We start from the raw sequence: 13,591 nt of genomic DNA, 5'->3' as shown, positions 1-13,591 counted from the left end.
GTTACTCACTGAGTCCCTCCTGTCCTTAGCTGTAAAAGAAACGTCCCCGTATACTTATAATAGATCAACGCATCCAGCTTCTTGATGTTTTCTGTGACATACTAAAAAGGCCCTAAATATTTCAACATTTAAGGTAAAAATTTTAAAAATCAATACATAAGCATGTTAATCCTTTTACTCTGTTACAGTGGAGTGTTCAGAGTCCTTGATCACCTTGTCCTTGACATTCTACATAGTACATCACTCTGGCCGATGCATGAATGTTGATGACTCTGTGAACTCTTTCTGCGGGCAGAAAGTGGCCAGTACTCTGAATTCCTGATAAGACACACGTGTGCTAGAGAGTAGGGATTAAACCCTATAGAGATTCATGGATTTACCACATTAGTGGAGATTTTAGGCGTCCAGAGGGCTGGATATGCTGAGACATCACCTCTGTGGTAAAGGGTAAGACACCGCAATTAAGAAAGAGGACAGTGCTTGATGACCTCCTATCTTCCCTTTTCTTAGAGCATTTCCTTTAGAAAACTCACTAATTTTAAGTTCTTTCTCTCTCTTTGAAATGTATGTAAATCTTTAAAAAAAGCTAAATATGTCCTTGCCAGCTTTAAGATCCAGAACTATCTTTTCAAGGACCTGGGAACCATCTCTTTGAAAAGTAATCCTTCTGGGGGGGAGGGCTGGAAGAGATTAAACAAAGAATTTATAGGCCTATATGCATAACCTGGGGACACAGGCAATCGTGTGGTGAAGGCCTGGGGAGGGAGTGGGAGCAGGGTGGAGGGAGTCAATGACGGGGGGAGGGAAGGGGACATCTGTAATACTTTCAACAATAAAGATAAGTTTTTTTAAAAAGTAATCATCTGAGAGATGATTCCGCCATTTCCCAGGGTCTGAGGAGGGTCACAGCCTAACTTTGTGGGGCACCTAGCTCCAAGTTGCAAAAATGACCTTTTGTCATAAATACAGGAGAAGTTTATTTTTCTTTTGGTTAGAACCAATTAGTCAACTCAGTCAACCATCCCCAGTACTGAGTGAATTTAGGGTTCACTCTGTGTGATGAATGGTGCTATCACAAAGTCTCTGTTTCACTCTCTCCAGGCTCTTTGTGAAGCCAGAATGCTCCTCAGCCCCAGCAGAAGTTGTAACTGTGGGGAAGTTAACGCCCCTGGGAGCAGCCATCTGCCAGTGGGAAAAGGGTTGGCTGATGTGTCACAACCTCCCATCCTTTAGCAGGACCCTTCTGAGGGATGTCCTGCAGTTTATCAGGGTCCCCTGGACAATTCAGCCCCAGCAGCCCACAGCAGCCAATACTTCATCCTTTCACACATATTTCCCTCCTTCCCATCTCATCCTGCCTACTCCCATCACCTCTGCTTCCCAAAGTCACTTTCCCAAAGTGCTGTCTCCCTCCGTAATATTTGCCAGGCCCCCTGGGGGTCCCTCTGTGTAAGCGTGGGCGTGGGCGCGCTCACCCTGTAGTGCTGGGCCGTCAGCTCCTTGCTGTGCAGGGGCACAGGGTAGAGGGCTGCCTGCAGGTCCTTCAGAGCCACAGGGAGCTTAGCCTTATCTTTGAAGTTAGTGATCACGTTTCCGATGGCCTTGAAAATCGTGAGAGACTGCTCTGTGAATCGGAAGCTCTCCTGTGAAGACAAAGCATCGCAGACAGCCTCGCTTGCATTTCCTGCAGTGCAATTCGGTTTACAAAAATTTCCTTTCCGTGACTATATTAAATCTCTGTTGCACGCTGACTCAGCAGTTACTTATGGAGAGCTCATTTCATCAAGGCCATCAGCTGGGCGTCGTCGTCTCGGATATAAAACAAGGAACGTGATCCCCGCCATAGTGGGGACAAGTAGGGAGACTACCTACCTGATACGGGGGCCGGGGGAAATCTCTCTACGGTATTCATATCCAGACCAAGTTCTGAAGAACGTCTAGGGATCAGTCTCACAAAAACTGCGTGGGGTTTGAGGACAGATGGGCAGAGAAGAGTTCAGGGAGAGAGCAGCAAAGATAGAAAGGACAGGAGGGTGAACTAGCCTGGGTCCCTCCTGCTGTCACCTAGGAGGAAACAATAAAAGCAGGGAGATAGGGATGTGGGCAAGGGAATGGAGGCTCCTCAGAAAGTTAAAGACAGAACTGCCCTGGGATCTAGCAGGCCCATGTCTTTGTATACAACCAAAGGAAACAAAAACAGGCTGTTGAAGACACAGCTGCACTCCCCCGGTCACTGCAGCTCTATTCACAATCACCAGGATATGGAAACAACCTAGGTGTCCATCAGAGGACGACTGGATAAAACAGAGGTGAGATTCACACGTGCGCACACACACACACGCACGCACACACTCTCAAAGGATAGGGTATTATTCAGCCACGTGAGAGAAGAAAATCCTGGAATTGTGACAACACGAACAGACCTTGAGGACATTGTGCTAAGTGAAATACGTCAGAGAAAGACAACTACTACTTCATGGTATCACTTTTGTGTGGAACCACAAAAAATAAGCAGCAGTCAAACTCACAGAAACAGACAGTAGAGAAGTGATTGCCAGGGGCTGGGGTGGGGGAACAGGGAGAGGTCGGCAAGGGCACAACCGTTCAGCTGGAGGCTGGAAGGTGACCTAATGTAATACGTGGTGCCTACAGCTGATCACACTGCACTGTATCACCGGAATGTGCTGAGAGTCGAACTTAAATGTTGTCACCAAAAAAATATGTGAGTTGATGGATGTGTTAATTAACTACATGGGGGTATCCTTTAAAATGTAAATGTACATCAGATCACCACGATGTACACTTTAAATATCTTACAGTTTTATTTGTCAATTATACTTCAGTAAAACTGGGGAAACAAAGAATTGGATGGCAGATTGCAGTAGGTCTGTAGTTTGGAATAAAAAAGGAGAGAACCCTGAGGACTTTGCCTGTTATCTTGATTGGTGCCCAGACCAGAGTTGCTTGGAGGCAGCCTGAAGAGAGTGGGGGTCGGAGGAAAACTTTGTAACATCCATTTCTGCCTTTTCCTAGTGGGCACCATGGTGCAATCGCTGCTCCGTGGTTTCCTGCAGAGCCGTGGAGGAGTGGCCGGCAGGTGTGCCTGATGGCACCGATTCCCAGCTGGGGGGAGAAGCCCATGAAAAGCACGGACTGAGCTGCCACTCAATGCGTTTACATCTCCATGACCTCCTGCCAAGCTTCCCCGAAGCCTAGAGACTTTTTTCAATGGTGTTTCTCCCTGAGGAGAAACTATGATTATTAACGTGTCTGGTCAGTTGTTGGCACTGGGAGTGATCAGCATGGCTCAGAGCAGCAACAGCCTCTCTGCTTTTGAACCAGCAGGTCCCCTTCTGCCTCTTCATTAGAGTCAAAGAACACTGGGGCCTGGCCTTGGGCTCCAGTAATTTTTATAAGATGGAGAAGCTGATAACCCCAGGGAAATACAAGTTCACAGACTAAAATAACTAAGCACTAGGAAGTTAAATCACCTAATGAAAGAAACAAAGCCAATAATCCATGTTATTTCAAGCAGTTTTTGTGTGGGTGTTTTTTTTTGGTTTTGTTTTTTTTAGAGAAAAGACAAAACAAGAATGTAAAATAAGCAGGGTAAACAGAACCAAGGGAATGAGAGATATCTATTTATAAGGTGGGCTTGCTGGCCTTCCTCCGTGTCCACTGAGCAGGAGGGAGAGGCCTGGTGAGAGAGGGTGCAGAAAGATTGGAGGCAGCCATGGGGAGGCCCCCACAACCACTGCCCAGAGAAGCAACAGGGTGTAGCCCGAGCTTGTCTGGGCCACAGAAATACAGCACAAGGGAGCTGGTCTTAAGCCAGCTTGTTGCTGCCCTGACCAACAGGCTTACTGTCCGGTTGAGAAAATCCCGTGTTACGAATATGAAAATGTGCTGTGTGGAGATGGGTTGGGGGAGGGATAAAGCTGACTTTGTCGTGGGAAGGCCCCATGCAAATCTGCCCCCCAAATGTACATGCCTATATATCAGAAGAGAATGCCGCTTAGGGGACATCTCAAACCAAGGCCGGCCTGCGGGGGAGGTCTGACCCATTTACCGCCTCTCTTCTTTCAGAAACTAAGGAGAGGCCCAGGGGAGCAGGGGGAGGCGAAGGGGAAGTGCCGGGACCTTCCATGGACCCTCTCCTCCTGAACCCCAGGGACACGCTTCAAGTTCCTTAGGCCGAGGGAGAGGCATCGTATCACAGTTTTAGCCTGGATTAAAAAGGACTGTACTGGTCCTTCGTACCTCCCAAAGGACCACTAATACTATGGACTCTGTGTGAAATGTTAGCAGATGTGAGAGGGTTCAACAGAGCAGAGGGGAAGGCAGCTTTTGGAGGGAAACAAAAATTATTTTATTTGTGTCCCTACAGAGTGTTTATGGTACACGTCCCATTCGGGAATTTCTTGCAGAATATACTTAGAGCAGTTTTGAAAGGTTTAAAGAACAGGTAAGCCGAATACAAAATAAGAGTATGGTTTAGTTCAAATTCTTTGAAAGTAAGGCACACGCACAAAAGTCACGGTTGCTGAAATACTTACCGGCTCAAAGTTGGGCAGCACGACGTCTTCGTCGCCGATGACAAAGTTGACCAGGCTGCAGATGTGCAGGGAGTGGCCCACCGGGGAGTAGGCGGTGAGCAGCAGCAGGTGCCTCCTAGGGGGGAGGGGTCGGTGAGGACCGGGGTCTCCCCTGCCGCACCCCCGCCTCTGTGTGTTTCTCAGTGACGGCCTGTGCTCAAAGTCACACACTAGTAAGCGCTGAATTCTTTAACACGGATGGAATAAAGAGCTTTGAATTTGCACCGTGAAGAACCATCAGATACCCTGGAACCCACATTTCGCTAACCGTCAGACACAAACAGTTACGCTAAGTGACAGATGTGCACTCGTTGGCGGTTCCTCCCACGCACTGCAGTGACGCGGTGAAGGAGTCCTGATTTTTCCCTCGCAACGATCACTCATGGTGGTGAAGGTCTCTTTGTAGATTTCATAGTCAATTTCCCACAAATACGTAATTGCATGAGTGTGGCTTATGTCTCTCCTACCTGGTTGTAGTGTCACTAAAAGCCGGGACGTTGGCTTTATCTCAGTTGCTGAGCAATTAGAGCGTGTTCTAAGCACACGTGTTGACAGGCTAAGCCCAGTGGAGGAAAACATGAATGTAAGAAGATTCTTTATTAGTTCCCTGCCCTTAGTTGTCTCGATGAATGAGCACTCAGAAAGAGTCTTGGTTTCTGAGGGAATCTCTCCGTGCCAGGGTTTTTAGGGCAGATGTGAGAAATACTGGCGTTTTAATATTTACTATTTTTTAGATGTATTAGATGCCTGCCATAGATTACTTTAGCATTTGATTCTGTTGCTTCTGCTTTTCAAAAGCTTGTCATTCATCACATAGAAGTATAGGAAAATATAGGAAAAATATTTACTTCATTTGAAATAGGAGGTAATATTTTGAAATTCATTTACCACAGTCAAGAAAACTCTTCAATTATAACTCTTTTCTTTAAAATGGAAAGTGTTATGCGATTAGCAGACTTTACCTTAATCAAAAGCAAAACTACAGGTAAAATTAAAAGCAAACTACAGATAAAACTGTAGACTGGCAGGGGAAAATGCTCTGCTTCTCATCTGCTTTAAATAAAATCATTTAAGAAATCATTCTCGCTAAGGAACTTAATAAGATTTACAAGAAAACTAAAAGGACTTTTCAATAAATGAATTTTAGGTAATGCTGGATTAAACAAGTTTAAACCCTATGTTTTACTAATGAAAATTACCAGATTGACAATTATGAATCTTCTGAAAGGGTATCAAGAACCATAATGACAGACCTGTTTCTTCAAATCACTTTAGGGATTTGATTGTTTAATTATTTAATAATTAACAGCTTATGAGGCTTTAAAGGATTCTTACTGTGGGAAAAACAAAGTCATTCCATACCCAACAGGCAGGCGAACCATAGAAGCCTTGGTATTATAAGTATGAATCTTCATAATGAGATCACGTGGCTTCAGAGATTTCCAAGAAAATGTTTCAACTGTAAGGAGTCCAGGCTCTATGTGGGGGCTGTCTTTTGTAAGAGCTAGGAAAAGTGAAAAGTATTTAAATTTTATTGGTAGAGTGTAGCTGGCCTTCATTTCACAACATACAGTACTACTACTACTACTAATAATAATAATATTAGGAAATGGAGATTGTCTAAAATATTCATAAAACACTAGAAACTACCCTGGGCAAATAATTACTGGAAATAATATTCAAGAGGAGCCCAGGCCTTCTCCCTGTCCTGTGTTCTTCCTCATAATCATCCCCTCAGGTGGAGACACGAGCAATGGGAACATTAGGGAAAGGAGGGCAGACAAGGACATTCACTGGGGGATACCATCACTTTCACTATCTATGGCAGCAATTACAGTACACCTCTAGATGCAATAAAAAAAAGAAAAAAAAGATCACATCTGGGAAAATAAGAGCATTTCCGAAGGTAATGGCAAAGCAAGGTCAAAACAGTCCTAAGTTTTTTTACTTTTGATTCTTAGCTTTGGGTGTAAAAATAGCATATAATTCACATAAATTTAATTTTAATATTAAGTGTTGTCTCTTAAAATGAATAAAACGTATTAACTTTTTCATCTGCAGCTGAGGGCAAGATACTTTTTAAATTAAAAAAAGCTTGAGATAAAATTTGACATATAATATTGCATTAGTTTAAGGTGAACAGCATGATGATTTGATATAGGATCTATTGTGAAATGATTATCACAGTGACATCCATCGCCACACATCATTTTTTTCCTTGTGATGAGGACTTTTACGATTTACTGTCTTAGTAACTTTCAAATATACAACACAGTATTGTTACCCACAGTCACCTCTGGGGCTTGTCCTTTTACCCTATTTCCAGATAACACTCAAGCTGAGCATATAAGGTCCCAACATGACCCAAAACACCTCTATGGACATAGAATTTAAATGTTTTAGGACATGGTATGGCTTAGGAGCTCTTGGTTAGGTAGAAATACTAAACGTATGCCGCGAAAGTTTGAAACAAGTATTACTAAACAAGTAATACTTACTTGTAATAATTACTAAACAATAAATACTAAACAAGTATTTATTGCCCACTTGCTACATACCAGATACCATGCAAAACACTGGCTATATCCTGGTGGAAAATCATAGTCTTTGCCCTCAAAGTTGGTAAGAGATTCAATATTAAGCACCCAACAAATATTTATTGAACCTCTATAGGGCCAGGTACTGTTAATTCGAGTTAGAGATAAATATTTTAAGAAAACAAGCCAAATAATTAAGAATATCTTGTGCATACACATGGGTGTGTGTGCAAGGGGCTGGTTCCAGAGAGAAGCGGGGGAGTCCATCCATTAGAAGAGGAGGGAAGGCTGACTAGAGCAGGGGAGAGTCTATTACGGGAGGACGAAGCAGGTCATTTCTGATTTTTTTCCCTATTTCTTCAGTGAAAACAGCAGCAAGGTCATCGGTTGAAAATGAGAAAGGATGAGAGTGGGTTTTGCACATCTGAGGGAAGAGATCTGAAGGTTTGAGATGTCAGCCAGAGAAAGGAGAGTGGGAGAAGAAATTAACTTGAGAAATGCCACCGGTGCCCGGGGGCCTCTGTGAGATCTGTGGTCCTCGATCTAAAGTGGGGCTTGGCTGGTGGGACTGTTTTTCTCTCCAGTCACATCCAGCTGCTCTGATGTAACTGGTGCAGGGTTCCATCGCTGAGTTCAACCAATATTGTGAGTTTTCCAGGTAAGTAAGAAGAAAAGGTAAGAACAAGTGTGTTGGTGCACACGTGAGAATCAGTGATCATGGTGGGCCGTGGAAAACATGCTGAGAATGAGAGGAATGAAGGTGCGAGGAGACTGATGGAAAGAGAAGCAGTAGGGATGATGGACAGTGGTCCCAGTGGAGTCAAACGATTGTGGGAGTGAGAGTCCCAGAGAGTGAACTGGAGAACCGGCGTGTGTGTGTGTGTGTGTGTGTGTGTGTGTGTGTGTGTGTGTGTGTGTGTGTGTGTGTGTGTGTGGCCAGAGAGCTTGAAACCGAGATGATGGAGACGATGCAGTTATTGGCACGACGGGTTCTGAAGTATAACCATGAAAGCGAGGGGGCAAGATGGGATGGGACCGAGATCTTCAGAATCGTCAAGCTGAAGAAGGAAGTGTTCATGGCCTTCAATAGATTTTGACTGAGCGCCCCAAGGAGGTGAACCGACGACTGCAGGGAGAGGTGCGGGGGCAGGAGTGAGCGCAATCCTTGGTGTGCGAGGAGCAAGGCGATCATAGGAGATGGTGTGAGTGCTCCTCTCCCAGAGAGTCTGAAGGGGAAACAAGTTCCTTCATCCAGAGCCTGAAAATCTTACTGTTGTATCTCCCCTGGACTGAATCAAAGTGAGCTGGGCTTACGTTATCATTTGCTCAGAGCTTTCTTACCTCCAGATTCTCCCCAGCGTACCAAGGCAGAAAAGCAGATGAGCAGTTCAATAGGTTTTACACTGTCCACAAAGAGGTAGTAGGTCACTCGCTCATCTGAGAACTGCAAGAAAGCAGACCAACTGTTGAACTTAGTATGACTCTACAAATGCTGTATTCCCCACTTCTCATAACAACGCAACACCTACCATTTACAGAAGACTTACTGCATTCTAGATACCACAAAAAGTACTTTACAGGTTTCACGATATGAAGAAAACCATACCAAGGGAACGCTGGCTGGGTCTGCAGGGCCCGTGTGGGACTGGTCCCATATCAGTCAAAGCTCACCTCCATGAGTAAAGAAAAGGGATGTGCTTGTCCCAGAAATGACAAAGGGAAGGGGAGACTGGACCCAGGCTGAGCAATGCTCAGAGAATGGGTCCCTGATAGGTAGAGAGACCAGGGAGTAACTTGGCAGAGGAATTGCCTAACGGGGACATATTAAGATATTTTACAGGGTGTAATGTGATATAAACCCTCTCTTCCTTCTTTCTACAAGACCTTCAGAAATACACCCATTGCATGCTAATCGATTTTTGTTTTGGAGATGCAAGGACATACTGAGCAAAACCAAAAATTCCCTTAAAGGACAGCCACTATGGTATTACTAATATCCATAACTATGGATGAAGAAACTGAAACACAGAGAGGGTAAGTAATTTTCCAAAGGTCACAGAGCTTGCAAGTAGCAAAGCTGAGATTCAAGAGTAGGTGTTTCTGTCTACCAACTCTAAGACTAGTCATCTCGACTATTGTGCTATTATTGCATCTCAAATTCTCAGTGCTTCAACATAATTTTGACTGATGGTATATGGTAAATGTGTTAACTTCACTTAACTGTCACTATACTTTAAAAGCTTTTCATATTATTTTACCACAATATTTAAATAACCAGTTAAAATATGAAAGAAATATCTGTAGTAATACTGTGAAAAATGAAAACTTGTTATTTAATCAAATATGACAAGCCTGGCTGGGTGTGGCTCAGCAGCTCAGCATCGACCTATGATCCAGGAGATCGAGGTTCAATCCCCTGTCAGGGCACATGCCAGGGTTGAGGGCTCGATCCCTAGTAGGGGGCATGCAGGAGGTAGCCGATCAATGACTCTCTCATCATTGATGTTTCAATCTCTCTCTCTCCCTCTCCCATCCTCTCTCTGAAATCAAGATATTAATTAAATAAAGATATATTTTAAGAAATATATATGACAAGATTGCTAGAAATGCTTGATAGGATATAACAAGGTTCAATGATTGCTTCCCCCAGTATTTTGAAATACTTTGCATTTGACACTTTATTTCCTTTGTTTCCATTTAGCTACAACATATTGGGATAGAGACAGTTGTTTCAAATATTCACTATCTAAACCTATGAAGGACCCTGGGTTGGTCAGCCCTGTGTGCATGCCTGAGCAAATTTTCTAGCAGATTTCATTTGATGTCATTTTTAAGGGTCTGAGAATTTGGGGGTGGGGTGGGCCTGGAGACCACATGAAAGGGCTGCCCTAGTGCCACACAAGGCCCCTTTGAGAGCCCCCTGCCTCACCCAACACTGAACACCAGGGGAACATCTAAGGAAGGTGCCTAGGAGAGGCCAAGAGAACTTAAACAACTTGCTTAGAGTCCTGCCCCCCCCAGTGGAACACAGGTCCCAAACCAGTGTTGCTCGGGAGCCACTGATCTGCTTATTCTAAGGGCCCGCCTGTGAGAACGTCACGGGCTCCACGTCAGACAGTCCAGCTCTCATGATGCTCCTGCCACTTACTAGTTTGGTGATCTTGGGAAATTTACTCAACCTTGGCCTGCCTCAGTTTCCCTACCTGAACAATCAGGATAGCAATAGTCCTTTCACAGGGTTTGCCATGAGGAGTTAATGCAATGGCGAGCTGAGCTCAGGGACAGCAACAGAGTAAGCATCTATAAATGACTATCATTTTCTTTTTGCCAATAGTTTGAACATGGATATATTGCTAAGCTAACTGTAAACTGTATATTACCCTCATGTCATGCGCTGGGTTCAGTTATTTCCAATGAGAAGTTTCATCGTTCCCATCAAGCCAAGCATTCCTTGGGTGTTTTATAGGTGCACTCCAAGGCTAGGTGGGACATTTCCCCCTCGCCCTTCCCCCAGTCACTACTACAGATTCGATTCTTACTTTCAAAGCAGGCAGCCGGCTGCAGAGCACCTCCCGAGGAGAGCTCTCCTGTGCCTGTGTTTTCATCTAGTCCAAGTGCAGTGAGAAAAGTCCTCTCCAAGACTCCTGACTCCCCCCAACTCTGCCTGCTGCTCCCGGGGACGTGGGATTACCCCTGGGGTGGAGGGAGCTTGTGTGGCCCCATACAAGCAACGTGCCAGTTTCAGGACAACTTCATTTTCCTGATTGTGTGTCACAGTTTTCGGAAAAATTCCGCTCAAGGTGAGATTTGCTAATTCATCCATTCGACAATGTTTTATTGAGTCCCTGCCTCATGCCAGGACAGGCATTGCAGTAGTGAACAAGGGACAGAGCTCCTCTCCTGACGGTGCCCACGTCAGCTCGGGGAGGTGGGGGGCACCGAGAGGCCATCAGGGCCGGTCTGGGTGGGGGTAAGGCATACAGAATGCGTGCGATCGGGAACTTGGCCCCGATTTCAGGGCCGGGAAGGAGGGCGGATAGGGCCGAGGACCTCAGTGCTGCTTGAAGGACTTGCAGGTTTTAGCCGGAGGAAAAGCAATGCGAGTGAAGGGGGCTGAACTCCCCGCAGAGGGAAGGACCTGTGCACGAGTAACGCAAAGGCCACCGCAAAGTGTGCTGTGTTTTAGGAACTGTGCGGGCTTCAGTAAGCAATTAACTGACATCACATGCAATGAATCTACTTGTGCTTCTCCTTTATTGATGCACAAATCAAAATGTTCTTAATGTGAATTTATATAATAGTGAACCACCGCAGCATCAGCAGAGGGGCCACACTGGGGATAAGAGGTAGCAGAGTTTTGCTTGTTATCTGGATAAAAGATTAGCAGAAACCTAAGAGTTAATTTTAAAATATATTGCTGCCACAAGTTTAGAAATGCTTGCTAAATTGGAAGGTGTATTTTGCTTGCATGGTTCTATCAAAGGTTTAAGTATAAGAAGGGAAAGAGAAGAGGTCACGCTATATTTACCTTGAATTCTGTTTTTTGAAAGTTGGAGGAATATGAACTTGGCTTGTGGAAAATATATAGATTTCTGAAAAATATTAGTTATTACAGGTTATTGTCATTATACGCAACAGGCTATTACTACATGTTAAATTTCTTAGACCCAATTATAGGCAGAACAAGGTAAAGACAGATGAAAGTTAAAAAACAATAACACAGAGACAAGAAAAGTGGTTGTCGGGGGCTGGGAGGTAGGGGAAATAGAGAGGTTGATAAAATGGTACAAGCTTTCAGTTCTAAGATAAATAAGGTTTGAAGATCTAATATATAACATGGGGACTATAGTGGATAACACTGAATTGCATAATTGAAATTTGCTAAGAGAGTAGAACTTAAATGTTTTCATAAAAAAAATAATATGTGAGGTGATGGGTATGTTAATTAACTCAATGGGGGGGATTATTTCACAATGTATTCCTAAGTCAATTCAAAACCATGTACGATTTAAATATCTTAAAATTTGTCAATTATACCTTAATAAATCTAGGGAAAAATAATAACCGTATTGAATTAGTTGTCTGAAGAAGACAAAAATGATCTTTGTGAAAAAAGTTTTTACTTTAATTACCAAATAAGTCTTTGGGGATACGCTAAACCTGGCCTAAAAATTGGCTTGGCTCCTACTGTTCTATGTGGACAGTCAGCTCAGCCATTTTTCCTTCTAACGGTTTTGTTTGATATTATATCTACACCAGACTAATACTGGCTTAACTCTTTTAACTAATAGCTGAAAATTAGTAGCTTATATATCTGTTAAATTAAATGCACACAAAATGTACTTACTGAAAGCATACACAGAAGTCGTCGAAGTCTAACCATATTTCTTTGGAAACACTCGTATTCATTGCTGTAACTTCCTCCTGAGACTTGTCCTGTGCTGCTGTCTGGCTGACTGGGTCTTTTTCCAAACTCAGTCCGTCAGCTGGAGGGGCTGAGTCACTCAAGCCAAGGTCTGTTAGCTCATCTGTGTAGGGCAGAAGAAACCATGTCAAACACACCTGTGCTGTCGAGTATTAAGTTATTAAGACATGGAACATAATAGAGGGAGGTTCACATAGCAAAGTCTGCTTTTGAGAAAACATTTCCTGAGATAAGCATTTACACGCAGGCCTCAAGTTTGTGGAGGTCTATACAAACACACATTTTCACACACTCAAAAGATTTATTCATATCATACAGTAGAGTCTTCAGAAATTTCTAATTCACTTTCATAAATTTGTGCACACATTCTTTAGAGATTATAAAGTTGTAACAGAAATTGGTACTTAAAACCTGCTATAAACAGACATATTCATATAAGAGGGGATGGCTCAGCCAACAGAAGGAGAAATGAAAACCTGAAAGATCTGTTACAATTCATGTATTTCAGTGAGTGACTTAATTGCTCCCCACAGTTGGTGATTCCATGATCTTATTTCATGCTCACCAAGTAATCCCATAAAATTCCTGTAGACTCCTAGAACCGAAATTTGCTAACTAACACTGTTTGGGATTTGAGGTTTGGCCAAGTCTCCTTTATTCGGAAACTAGAAATTTGCAATAGATTTAGTGCTTTGACCACAACATATGTGCATCAAAGCACACGATCTTTACTCACGGGACTAATCAGATCGTCTTTTATTTTGACCTTAAGCTTGAATTAAACAAGTGAGATTATCTGATTTTTCTAGCCCAGAGCAGATTAGATTCATTACATCAGAGAGAGGCCAGGAGAGCCAGGAGGAGAGCTCAAAGCTGTCGAGATGCAAAAGTCATGAGAAGATTATTAATTTACCTTTTCCATGTACAGCTTGTGAAGTAATATTGCCCTGTGGATTGAAAAAGCACATTAAAAAACCATTTATAAATTTAACAAAACATGACTGCTCTGAAGCACCACTGTTTTTAAGAATTAA

At 43.4% G+C, this 13,591-nt stretch overlaps 1 protein-coding gene across 1 annotated transcript in view; it reads right to left on the bottom strand.

The window, feature by feature from the left end:
• Positions 1-13,591, bottom strand: part of ADGB (androglobin) — a 101,204-nt gene that overhangs the window by 38,927 nt on the left and 48,686 nt on the right. Inside the window, exons 14-20 of the mRNA XM_087817778.1 lie at positions 13,471-13,504; positions 12,480-12,660; positions 11,661-11,724; positions 8,474-8,576; positions 5,958-6,099; positions 4,557-4,671; positions 1,476-1,643 (exon numbers count right to left, since the gene is read on the bottom strand). Coding sequence (XP_087673904.1) covers positions 1,476-1,643; positions 4,557-4,671; positions 5,958-6,099; positions 8,474-8,576; positions 11,661-11,724; positions 12,480-12,660; positions 13,471-13,504 — 807 coding nt within the window. The remainder of the gene's footprint in view (positions 1-1,475; positions 1,644-4,556; positions 4,672-5,957; positions 6,100-8,473; positions 8,577-11,660; positions 11,725-12,479; positions 12,661-13,470; positions 13,505-13,591) is intronic.

Source organism: Miniopterus natalensis, chromosome 5 (assembly GCF_054644295.1).
Source record: "Miniopterus natalensis isolate mMinNat1 chromosome 5, mMinNat1.hap1, whole genome shotgun sequence".
NCBI classification, from domain to species: domain Eukaryota; kingdom Metazoa; phylum Chordata; class Mammalia; order Chiroptera; family Miniopteridae; genus Miniopterus; species Miniopterus natalensis.
This window is presented reverse-complemented; position numbering and strand designations above follow the sequence as displayed.